This window comes from Lacerta agilis, chromosome 13, assembly GCF_009819535.1.
Source record: "Lacerta agilis isolate rLacAgi1 chromosome 13, rLacAgi1.pri, whole genome shotgun sequence".
NCBI classification, from domain to species: Eukaryota; Metazoa; Chordata; class Lepidosauria; order Squamata; family Lacertidae; genus Lacerta; species Lacerta agilis.
In genome coordinates, this window is record NC_046324.1 from 52,200,005 (window position 1) to 52,211,121 (window position 11,117).

At 47.1% G+C, this 11,117-nt stretch overlaps 1 protein-coding gene across 3 annotated transcripts in view; it reads right to left on the reverse strand.

Annotated features, from left to right (window-relative positions):
* The window catches only part of CREBBP (CREB binding protein), a 63,088-nt gene extending 52,211 nt beyond the window's left edge, over window positions 1-10,877 (reverse strand). For all 3 annotated transcript variants that reach the window (XM_033167573.1, XM_033167572.1, XM_033167571.1), the window contains exons 1-2: window positions 10,755-10,877; window positions 7,408-8,129 (exon numbers count right to left, since the gene is read on the reverse strand). In XM_033167573.1, coding sequence (XP_033023464.1) covers window positions 7,408-8,129; window positions 10,755-10,839 — 807 coding nt within the window. In that variant the 5' untranslated portion in view covers window positions 10,840-10,877. The remainder of the gene's footprint in view (window positions 1-7,407; window positions 8,130-10,754) is intronic.
* Between the last annotated feature and the right edge of the window lie 240 nt (window positions 10,878-11,117).

Sequence of the window (11,117 nt, forward strand, 5' to 3'; positions counted from 1 at the left end):
AATCTGCTGAAAGGGGTGTGTGAGTTGCAGTACATGCCTGCAACATGGAATGTGCACCCCCTTATGGTGTGGGAAGGGACATACCTTTCTGAGGTTTTCTCTTCCTTTTTGTCATTTTATTTGCAATGCCCTTACATCATCAGACTTACTGCACCCTCCTGTAAGTGTTGAGGATCGGGCCACATCAAAAGCCACACCAGCACCTCATCTAATCAAAGGCCATCAACACCAGCCTTGTTTCCCATTCTGGGGCTGACCAGACCCCTCTGAGCAGTGAACAAGGAGCGAAGAAGGCCAACTCCCAAGCCTGCTGTTTGTTCTTGGCATTTAGCAAGCAGAGGAATCCTGCATCTGAAGCACCCACAAATTTGTCCAATCGTTTTCTTCCAGTCCATCTAAGACACTTGTTGCATATATTCTCCAAGTCAATTATGCATTATGAGCAGAGAGGTGCTTCCATCTAACCCCACCCTCAACACCCTGAGGAAAAGCCACAATTTCAAACTACAACTCCCATCAGCCCTAGCACACGAGCCAATGCCAGTGGTGGGACTTGTAGTTCAGCAACATCTGGAGAGCCAGTGGTCCCCTACACCCTATAAAGTCTAATTCAAGGTGCTCACATTAGTGCTTAAAGCCCTAAATATTTATTCAATTGTTTATTTATTAAATTTGTATAGCATGCTTCATCTGAAAATCTCAGGGCTGTTCATAACAAAGATGAAAAAAAACGCACAATGCATGACTTGTGCCCCAAATATCTGACCACCTCCATCCCTACTGACCTTCATGGGTGTTTAGATCTCTTTCTGTGTGTGTGTGTGTGTGGGTGGGTTTGAGTCTCTTGGTAGTTCCACCACGCTCAAAAGTGTGGGGAATGGCACCCCAGGGGGAGGGCTTTCCTTGCGGCAGCCCCTAAATTGTGGAACTCCTTCCCCCCCCCCCAACACCTTCACTGTACAGCTTCCGTAGCATGCCGAAGACACACCTCTTTGCCCTGGCCCTCAAGTTGCTTTGCTGAATTTGTACCATTCTGCTCCATTTAGAATGGCTTTAGTTGTTTTTATAATTGCAGCAAGGGTGCTATTTGTTTTTATAACCACAGGGGCAGAGTGTGGCACTGTTTGATCACTGGCTGAATGAACCCAGCTGGAGTGTGGGCATGGTCCAGAACCTGGCCTTGGCTAGAAGAACAGACTGCCATCCTACCTCCTTGGAAGCAGACCCACAGGAAGATGAAGGAGAGGGGGCTGGTTGGCACTACCCTGGCCCTGCCTGCTCTCTCGGCCAGAGAAAGAGGGGGGCGGGGAGAGAGCGTGTGTATTTGTCGGCATCACTTAGCAGTTGCCTGCAGGTTAGAGGTGTCTTCCGAAGAACTCTCTTACCAGCAGTGGGGTGGACTGTGGTCAGGTCATCCCCAAAGGGGCTGACACCAAAGGATGTTGCCATTTGGGGGATTTACAGGACAGTTGGGATTTGGTTTGATGGGTTCCTCCTGAGGAGCGGGAGGCAGGGGGAGAAGTATGGCTAAGGCATTTCAGTCTTCCAACTGGCAGTGTAAGGTGTGCTTACTGCTAGTTGCTAGCTTATCATCTGTGGCCTACATCTCTGTGCTGGGTGATGGTGTTATGATTTGCCCAAGTGTGTGTGTCAAAGGGGCTTATAATGATATGGCTCCAATTTCAGTGGTGGTAGACAGCGGAAGGTACAGTCTGAGCAGAGCCGTTGACTACCATCTCAGGCAGCGGCCCAGATGTTTGGTCCCCATCCCCAGTTTCAACCAACAGTTCTCTGGAAGTTCCTGGTAGCTTATCTGCTAAGACCTCTACTTTAGTGGTGGTGCCATTAAACGCCAGATCAGCCTGTAACAAGGCTTTGTGCTGAAACTACGTGGGGAACGGTTTGGGAGCAACACTGGGAAAGGCTAAAATTACATCCTTTAATGCAGATGGGCAGGGTATAAATAAATTATTATTATTATTATTATTAATGCAATTCCCACTGAATGTAATGAAAAGTGGGGGGAAGAAACCTGGGTTTTTCCATTCCATTCCATGTTTGTAGAAGGAGAGTCCAGTTTTTTTGTAAGCAAGTTTGTCAGTTAAAAAAGGAAATCTGCATCATGCTTCCAAGAAGCGCTATCCATGTTAAGAAAACCATGGCTGTTACATATTACTGGCATTGAAAGACAGAAGGAGAAAAGACAAAGTAGGGTCAGAAAGGAAAAGGGGGAAGGCTGAAGTTTTGGAAAGTTAAAGGTGCAAGATGGCTGTAACTACAACACTGACAACTAAACTGTTGCAAAAATACAGAATGTGGATGATAGAAAACAGGTATCAACGTTAAACCTGCTTGCAGAAACTGAAGTCAGCCTAAAGTGAAGGAAGAGCTTCTAAATGAGTTTGATCAAAACTAAGTTGCAGGATAACTGGGATTCTAGGTGAATCAGAGAAAGAGGTGGAAACAGTGCAGGACTATAAAGTCCACAACGTACGTTGGAAAACCAGTGCAGCTGACCTTGCAGCTGTGGTTACTAAGGCCCAATTCATTTTTTATAGAGTTACAAGCTTGGTGAATCAGGGGAATGCTGTGGATGCAGTGTATCTTGATTTTAATAAGGCCTATGATAAAGTCCCCCATGATATACTTATGGACAAGATGGTAAAATGTGGCCTGGATACGATAACTGTTAGGTGGATTTGTAATCGGTTGACTGACCCAACCCAAAGAGTTGGGTTCACTAACGCTTCCTTGTCATCCTGGAGAAAAGGGACAAGTGGGGGCTGCACGACTGCACGGCTCTGGCCTGGGCCCATTGTTGTTCAATGTCTTTATAAACCTGGGTGAAGGTACTGAGGGGATGCTCATCCAATTTGCAGATGACACCAAACTCAGAAAGGTAGCTAATGCAGCAGAAAACAGAATTGGGATTCAATATGACCGTAACAGATTGGAGAACTGGGACCAACCTAAGAAAATTAATTTCAGCAGAGACAAATGTAAGATTCTACAGAGGCAGGAATAACCAGCTGCACAAACAGAAGATGGGGGACACCTGGCTTGCCAGTAGCACATGTGAAAAGGATCTAGGCAGACCACAAGCTGAACATGAGTCAACAGTGTGATGCAGCAGCAAAAAAAAGCTCATGGTATTCTGGGCTGCATCAACAGAAGTCTAGTGTCCCGATCAAGGAAAGCAATACAGTGGTGCCCCACTAGACGAAAATAATTCGTTCTACGAATTTTTTCGTCTAGCGAAGCGGCAATGACAGCCGCGCTCCGCTAAAAAGAAAAAAAAGACGAAAATTTTTCGTCTTGTGAAGCAGCCCCATTGACTTTTTCGTCTTGCGGGGCAGCTTCCGCTAGACGAATGCCGTTCGTCTAGCGAGTTTTTCGTCTAGCGGGGCACCACTGTAGTACCATTCCATTGTGCCTTGGTCAATCCACACCTGGAGTACTGTGTCCAGTTCTGCACACCATAATTTAAGGAGGATATTGACAAGCTGAAATGTGTGCAGAGGAGAGTGACCAAGATGATAAAGTGTCTGGAAAGGTTGAAGGAGCTGGGTATGTTTAGCCTGGAAAAGAGGAGACTGAGAAGAGATATGAGGGTCTTCTTCAAATATCTAAATGCTGTCACATGGAAGATGGAGCAAGCTTGTTTCCTCCTGCTCTGGAGGGTAGGACTTGAACCAATAATGATAATGATAATGATAATTTTATTGCTTATACCCAGCCCATGTGGCTGGGTTTCCCCAGCCACTCTGGGCAGCTTCCAGCAAAATATAAAAAATAATAAAATGTCATAAAATGGCTTCTAGTGACAAGAAAGGAGATTCCAAATCAACATCAGAAAGACCTTTCTGACAGTAAGAGAAGTTTGACAGTGGAATGGTCTCCCTTGGGAGGTTGTGGACTCTCCTTTCTTGGAGGTTTTTAAGAAGAGGATGGATGGCCATTTGTCATTTATGACCCAGCTGAGATTCCTGCATTGCAGGAGGTGGACTAGAGACCCATCAGGATCCCTTCCAACTTAAAATTCTATGGCCCTGAAGAAGCTAGATGTACCTCTTCAGCAACAAGGGAAACATACAGCAACCAAGGGGCAAGCTCCACAAACTAGTGATTGAAAGATTTCGCGGAGGCATTAACTCAGGCTTCCTCAACCTCGGCCCTCCAGATGTTTTTGGCCTACAACTCCCATGATCCCTAGCTAGCAGGACCAGTGGTCAGGGATGATGGGAATTGTAGTCTTAAAACATCTGGAGGGCCGAGGTTGAGGAAGCCTGCATTAACTGCTGGTAGGGATTTGGAGCCAATATGACTTCCATTCACAAGAACACCAAGCTAAATTACCTAAAATCCTTTCTGGGTGGGGCAACAGCTGCAAAACCTTAACCCTAGTAAAAAAGACAACTGATATCTTGGCTTTCTGCCACCTAGATAATGTCCGCGAGACTCAAGTACAGTCTGGAGTCCATGGGAGTTCTCTCCAATACCTATGGAAGTCTGTTGTCCTTTATCACATGCAATCTCAGTGGCCCGCCAGCAAAATTAGCTGCTGGCCAATGCTACTTCTTGAAATTTAAACAATTTATAACCAACTCTTCATCTACACAGATACCAGAACACAAAAAAGCAAATAAAGTAAAATACAACAATACAAAGAAGCAAGCAAGCAAACACACACACACACACACACAAATGCAACCATTGAAACAAACCAATGTAGCTTAAAAAGAGCAGAGCAGGACAAATGTTCACCAACTTAAACTCCCTGGGAAAATGTGTCAGTCTTAACATGCCACTTAAGTTATAACCAAGTTTGCACCAGTCATTCCAGACCAGGCACCAACAAGGAGAAGGGTTTATCCCAAATCACCACATAGCAAGCTTCTGCCAGCAGTGGAATGCAGAGAGAGGAGCCTCTTTTGATGATCCCCAAAACCCGGCAGACTGGTATATGGAAGAGGCAATCCTTAAAGTATTTGGATCCCAAGACATGTAGGATTCTTAAAGGTAAGCAACAGTATTTCTAATTGGGCTTGAAAGCAAATAGGCAGCCAATGTAATTCTTTTAGAATTGGTTTGAGTCTACCAGTTAAAATTCTGACAGGTAATTCATGTTCTCTGACAGTCTTCAAGGGCAGCCTCACATACAATACATCATAGCAATGCAGTCAGATGGATACTAGAGCACAGGTCACTACGACCCAAGACTATCCTTGCCGAGGGACAGTCATGGCCAATGAACCACCTGAACATGGAAAAAGGCCACCTGAACCTATAAGGAACAAGGTTGGATGCAGATTACATATTTGTTAAAAGCAGCGAACCAGTGAAAAAAGACATGTCACCAACTCCCATCTCAGAGACGTACAGCAGGATAACATGGTCAAAGCCACCGAGAGAATCAACAGGGTCACACTTTCCCCATTTCTCCCCCAACAACGGTCATTCATCATGGCAAGACTGTCTCAGGATCAAACCTAGCACTGAACCTGGACTAAAATGGACCCAGATAATCCACTACGTCCAACTGCACTTGGAACTGAATCTCCGCCACCTTCTACAGCTCCTCATCCAAAAACAAGGTTTTCACAACTGGGAAATAGCTATTACAAGCTTCCAGGTCCAAAGGGAGAAAAGATCACATCTACACACACACACACACTTTTGCCACACTAATTTTATCTCCTGAAGTCAAAACTTCACATTTCGCATGAAAAGCAAAAGGCAGCGAAGTCTGCTTTGCCATGGACAGATGTAAGAGCATGCAACTCCTCAAGGTAGGTGAGACTTTAGTGATTCACTGCAGACCCTCAAATTCTAATCTCTCTGAGGAAGAGCTGTGATCACCTGGAATTAGAATACAGAAACTCATACTCATTACATTTTCAGTACTTGACCCTCAAGAAATTTTGAGGCAGAGAAGAGATTCATTTCAGCTTCTGGATTTTAAGTACAATTCAGTGTTACACATGTACATGTAACTATCTTTTAATTCCTCTGAAGACAAGATATCCAACACAGTAAAAGACCTGTGATCCATAGCAGAAGCAGGGACCTTCAGGCTTCTCTGCCTGGCCCTTGGGATCTCCCCAGGCCATCCACATCTACCTCAAGTGCTTTTACTGTGTGTGTAAAAAACCCTCTTTGTGAGGGTGAAATATACTCTACTGTTTGAAGATTGCATAGCCATTGCTCTGCCAACTTTTTTTGCCTCTGGCCTCATCTACCACTGGACTGCTCCCCACAGCAGCCCTCGGGTTGATCAAAGTTCCCCATCCCTTCTCTACAGCCAGGCGATGACGACAACAAATCCACACAGACTCTTCCCAATCCCACATTAGGAGACCTGAACACTGAATGTTCATTTAAAGTAAGCTGAGTTAATGATATGACCCTCAGAACATTTTTGGGAGAGGGGTGCTCCTGCTTGTCTAGAGTACCTGACAAAATCCCCTTTATTCCACCCAGGTATGCAAGTTTGCTTTCTGTGCAATTGTCTTCTTCCCTGCAACTGGTGGCAGCATTTAGTAGACATGCTGAAGTCCAAAAAAAATCCTGTCTTGAACAGCAATAGAATAAAGGGCTCTTTACACTGAATATTTACAACACTATAAGACCTGAAAGTATTAAGAGCTGCATCCAAAGCTAGTCCTACTCAGAGAAGACCCATTAAAACAATGGACATGATTAACTTAGATCCATTAATTTTAAAAGGTCTATGCTGAGTGGAGCTTGGTTGGATACAACCCTAAGTAAGTGTGCAGTTCCAAGAAAAATGAAGTTTACCAGGTACAGTCAAACCTTGGCTCCCGAATGCCTCCGTTACTGTACGTTTTGGCTCCCGAACGCCAAAAACCCGGAAGTAAGTGTTCCGGTATCCAAACGTTTTTTGGAAGCCGAACGTCCAATGTGGCTTCCGCTTGAGTGCAGGAGGATCCTGCAACCAATCAGAAGCCGCAGCTTGGTGGCCAAACATTTCAGAAGCCGAATGGGCTTCCAGAACGGATTACGTTTGACAACCGAGGTTTGACTGTACCACAAAAGTGGCATCCTGACTTATTTGGAAGTTGTCAACAACTGTTGCTTGTGAAAAACTGTGTTTGAGAAACAGTAACACATGGGCACATATTTAAAAGTAATGCTATAGAGGCACACTAGCAAGATTTAGCACTATCCTCCTCACTAAACACAAAGAATCAATACTTTAACTGGCCCAGCTAATTCCTTGACTGCTTACGACAATTCCGAAGTATTTACTCCTACAAGAATTCTGATAGCTGCACATGGAGACCAGTTATTTAAATAGGACCCAAGCCAGAAGCAAACGTCTTCAACTTTAGCATCCGAAGATCAAGAGACACTGTAACAAAAACAACTGAAGTGATTGCCACGTACTTTTGCCATGGCTCCTGCCTGGGCTGTGTTCAGGCCTGTATGACCCGTCATTTGAGGAGACACTTGCGTCAAGGTCTCTGCCAGCACGCTGCTTGCATTTCCCTGCATGGCGGGGGTAGAATACTGCATTCCGGCACCTCGTCCTCTTCCAGCTGCTCCAAGGGATCCATTCATTACCTGCCCTTGCCCTTGCCCTTGCTGGGCCTGGTTCATTAACGTGTGGCCGCCAGAGTTACTATTGTGAAGACCCGGGTGAGCCTGGTTGAAGCCAGCGTTCATGCACATGGCAGCTCCTGCCTGGGAGGCTGCTGGGCTGCTCGCCACCATCCCCACTTGCTTCTGGGCTTGGGAGTTCAAGGCCGGAGCAGCTGGGGTGCTGGGCCCAGACGCGCTGGCGGCCTGCTTGGCCAGACTCGAGGCAGCAGCGTCCGCCTGGCTTAAGGGGCTTTTGCCCAGGACGCCCAGGCTGCTAATGGTGACGCCGCCCGGCTGCCCCTGGACTTGGTTATTCACTCCTGGCGTGCCGGGGCTGCTGGAGTTCACGGCCCCAATTCCTGGGTTAAGAGAAGAGCCGCTGCCTCCCCTCAGAAGTTCAGAAAGTTGCTTGTGTTTGGAAGCTGCATCTTGAATAAGGTTTCCACTGCTGCTTAAAAGACTCAACTCTCCATTAGGGATCAGCTCATCCGGAAGATCATTTTCCAGGTCAAACAGGGGTTCAAAATCTGCAAGGTGAACAGAAGAGGTTGATGTAAGAGACATTCACACCCAGTTGTTTAGCTTCTTGATGCAGCTGCTCAGCAACGCTGCTCAAGACAAGTTCTGCTGTGTGCAACTATGCCTACATGTTACAGCTTCCCTGTCCAAATAACTGAGAGGCAGTTGCTGAAGAAAAGCGAAGCCCTTCTGTATTCTGATACTTTGCTGAGCAGCCCAACATGTTTTAAATTGTTGTATAAGGCACCATATGGCTTAACTTTAGCATAACACAAAAGTACCTTGTACGCAAGAAGCAAAATACCAGCAAATTAGGTGCCTGCACGAGAAAGGGGGGGGCAATGTAATGTTGTCCTCTCAACTATCTCTACTCAAGGATGACTGGCAAGCAAAATCTTTAAGCAAATAACAATCTGTCAAATGTTTTCCTCTCTTTTTAAATCTAGTTTCCACATGCATGAGGTGTGTAAACTTTTTTCCACAGTAGAACTGCTTCAAGATAGTACTCAGATCTAAATCAAATCATGTATGTTAGCCTTGAGAGAGAGAACCAGTCAATACCTTAGTGTCTAGAAGGAAGGGTGAGATAAACGTGGAATGAACTAATGTACCTTCCATGTCATAACAAAATGAAGAGCAATCAAGAATGAAGCAGCACACACAAATTTAGGAAAAACTAATCTGATGTTTATGTCAATACATTGCCAATGGAAAAGTATGCTAGAAAAAGATATTGCAACACCCTTTCCATGTAGAAGCCTATTAGTAGTATCTCACCAAGTCATACTCAGCACCACTTTTGGTTTGAAGGTCCACTTCAAAGCCTAGTTTCCAAGGCTTGCACAAACTCAGTTTGAAAATAATGGCCACGTTCGCAGACCATGGCTTAGCACAAACACAAGGCTCCCAGTCACTTTGCTCCTCCCTGGTCCTTTTAGCTCAGCCCAGCATGCCAGCGGCAACTAAGCCAAGGTAGGGTTTAGCATGTTGTCTGGACCCAGCACCGGAGTTGAGCTCTCTCTTCCCTAACCATGATTTGTAGCTGAGGTTTTCTCTTTGCTGCAGAAGGTGTTTAAGGAAGAGAAAGCTTAATTATGATCCTGTTTTCAAACAACGTGCTAAAGCATACCTTGGCTTTGCTGCCAATGCTGCACACGACTATAAAAGGGTCCAAGCTCCTCTCAGGGAGTCCGCACCTTTGCATAGTCCCAATAAGCCATAGTTTAGCTTATTATTACAGGCAAACTGTAATAAAACCAGGCAGTGGGGCACATGAGCACAGTTCCAAACCATGGTGCAGCATTGCCTATGAACCAACTCCTTAACTGAGTTTGGGGTGTACAATGCATGCATATAGTTTTAGTATTAGGTTCTCAGAAATATCACATTATTTCAACATGGCGTTAACTGCGTAAATATTTATTTTTATATAATTTCAAGCCCAAATTATCTGTTTAAAATATTAATATGGAACATTTGATCTGATATTTCAAACAGTTTAAAAGCAATAAACAAGTAAACCAAAAATAAAGCTACAAAGCCACCACCTGATGAGACAGTTTAAAATAGTGACAATGCAGTAGTGAAAATGCTTTTAAACGTCTGGATAAATAGAAAATATTTTGCCCAGTGCTTAAGACAACCAAGCTGGCATCAGGTGTACCTCTCTAGGGAGGGCGTTCCATAGCTGGGTTGCCACATTGCCAAGCAAGCTCTCTCCTTCATTGAGACAAAGTTCATTTCTGATGGAGGAGTTCCCCTGAGTTAAATAGCTATTGGAATACAGTCCAAATCGTGGAAACATTTAATAATTTGAGAGCTAACTACTGCAAGAACAGGCATCTCATGAGCTGGCTACCTGTAGCACCTTGCAGATAAACCATCTACTGAAGGTGCTTCTACCACATAACTGTTAAAACATTTGGAGAGCCTGAGGCAATCCAGCATTCCATCCAAATGCCTGAAAGCACAAAATGCCACCTTTTGTCCCATGCTGGACAAAGATCTAATGCTTAATGCTGGAGCCTTGACGTTGTACAGCAGCTTTGACATTAGCGCAACATTCTGCGGACAGAAAACTTCCAAGGGACGAGCGATCAGGCTGTGGCGAAAGGATACAGCTTTGTTCAGCATCTTAACATGGCCACAATGTTACTTCCCATCAATAGGTACCAGAAGACTCAACATGCTGGGAAAGAAGCGAAGTGCCCCAGGATCCCAAAGGCCCACGATGGATCGGCCCTGGTGCACTTTGAACCTGCGAGAGCAACCCCACAAAATGAGCCGCTGCTCCGCCCTTCCAGGGAGATCTGCGGAGAGCGAGGGCGATCCATTCCTGACACCCCTTGAAACTCCGCCTTCCTTTCATCCCTGAACCCGAGGAGTCCATGTGCGCGGCTGCCCACACCTGCGCGGGATCCCGGAGGGGAGAGGCCGGGCAGCATCCGCCAGGGGACATGCTGTGGGGGGGGGCAGCTGCCGGCCGGCCGGGGGTCCCCCTCCCCAGGACCAACAGGCAGAGCCGCCCCCTTCGCCAACCCCAACCGGGAGGCTTTCCGCCTCCTTCCCTCGAGCGGGACCGGGCGTCCGGACCAAACCGGCAGCAGCGGAGAAGGGGCTCGGGCCGGGCTCACCTGCGGTGTCGGCGGCGGAGAAGCCGGGCGAGTTGAGCTTGGCCCGCTTGGCGTTGGGCGGCCCGTCCAGCAAGTTCTCCGCCATGGCCTGCAGCAGCAGCGGCGGCGGCTCCTCCTCCTCCTCCTCCTCGGCGGCGTCCCCGTAGCGCTGGTGCCGCTGCTGCCCGGAGGCAGCTGCTGCTGCTCCTCCTCTTGGCCGCGCCGCCGCCGACGCTCAGCGCTCCACGGCCGCGGGGGGCGGAGGGGCCTCCTCCCGCCGCCGCCGCCACCGCGGCTGCCCCCCCATGGCCGGCGGGCGGGCGGAGGGGAGCAGGCAGGCAGGCAGGCAGGCCGGGCGCCCCTCCCCCTGGCCCAGGAGGTGCC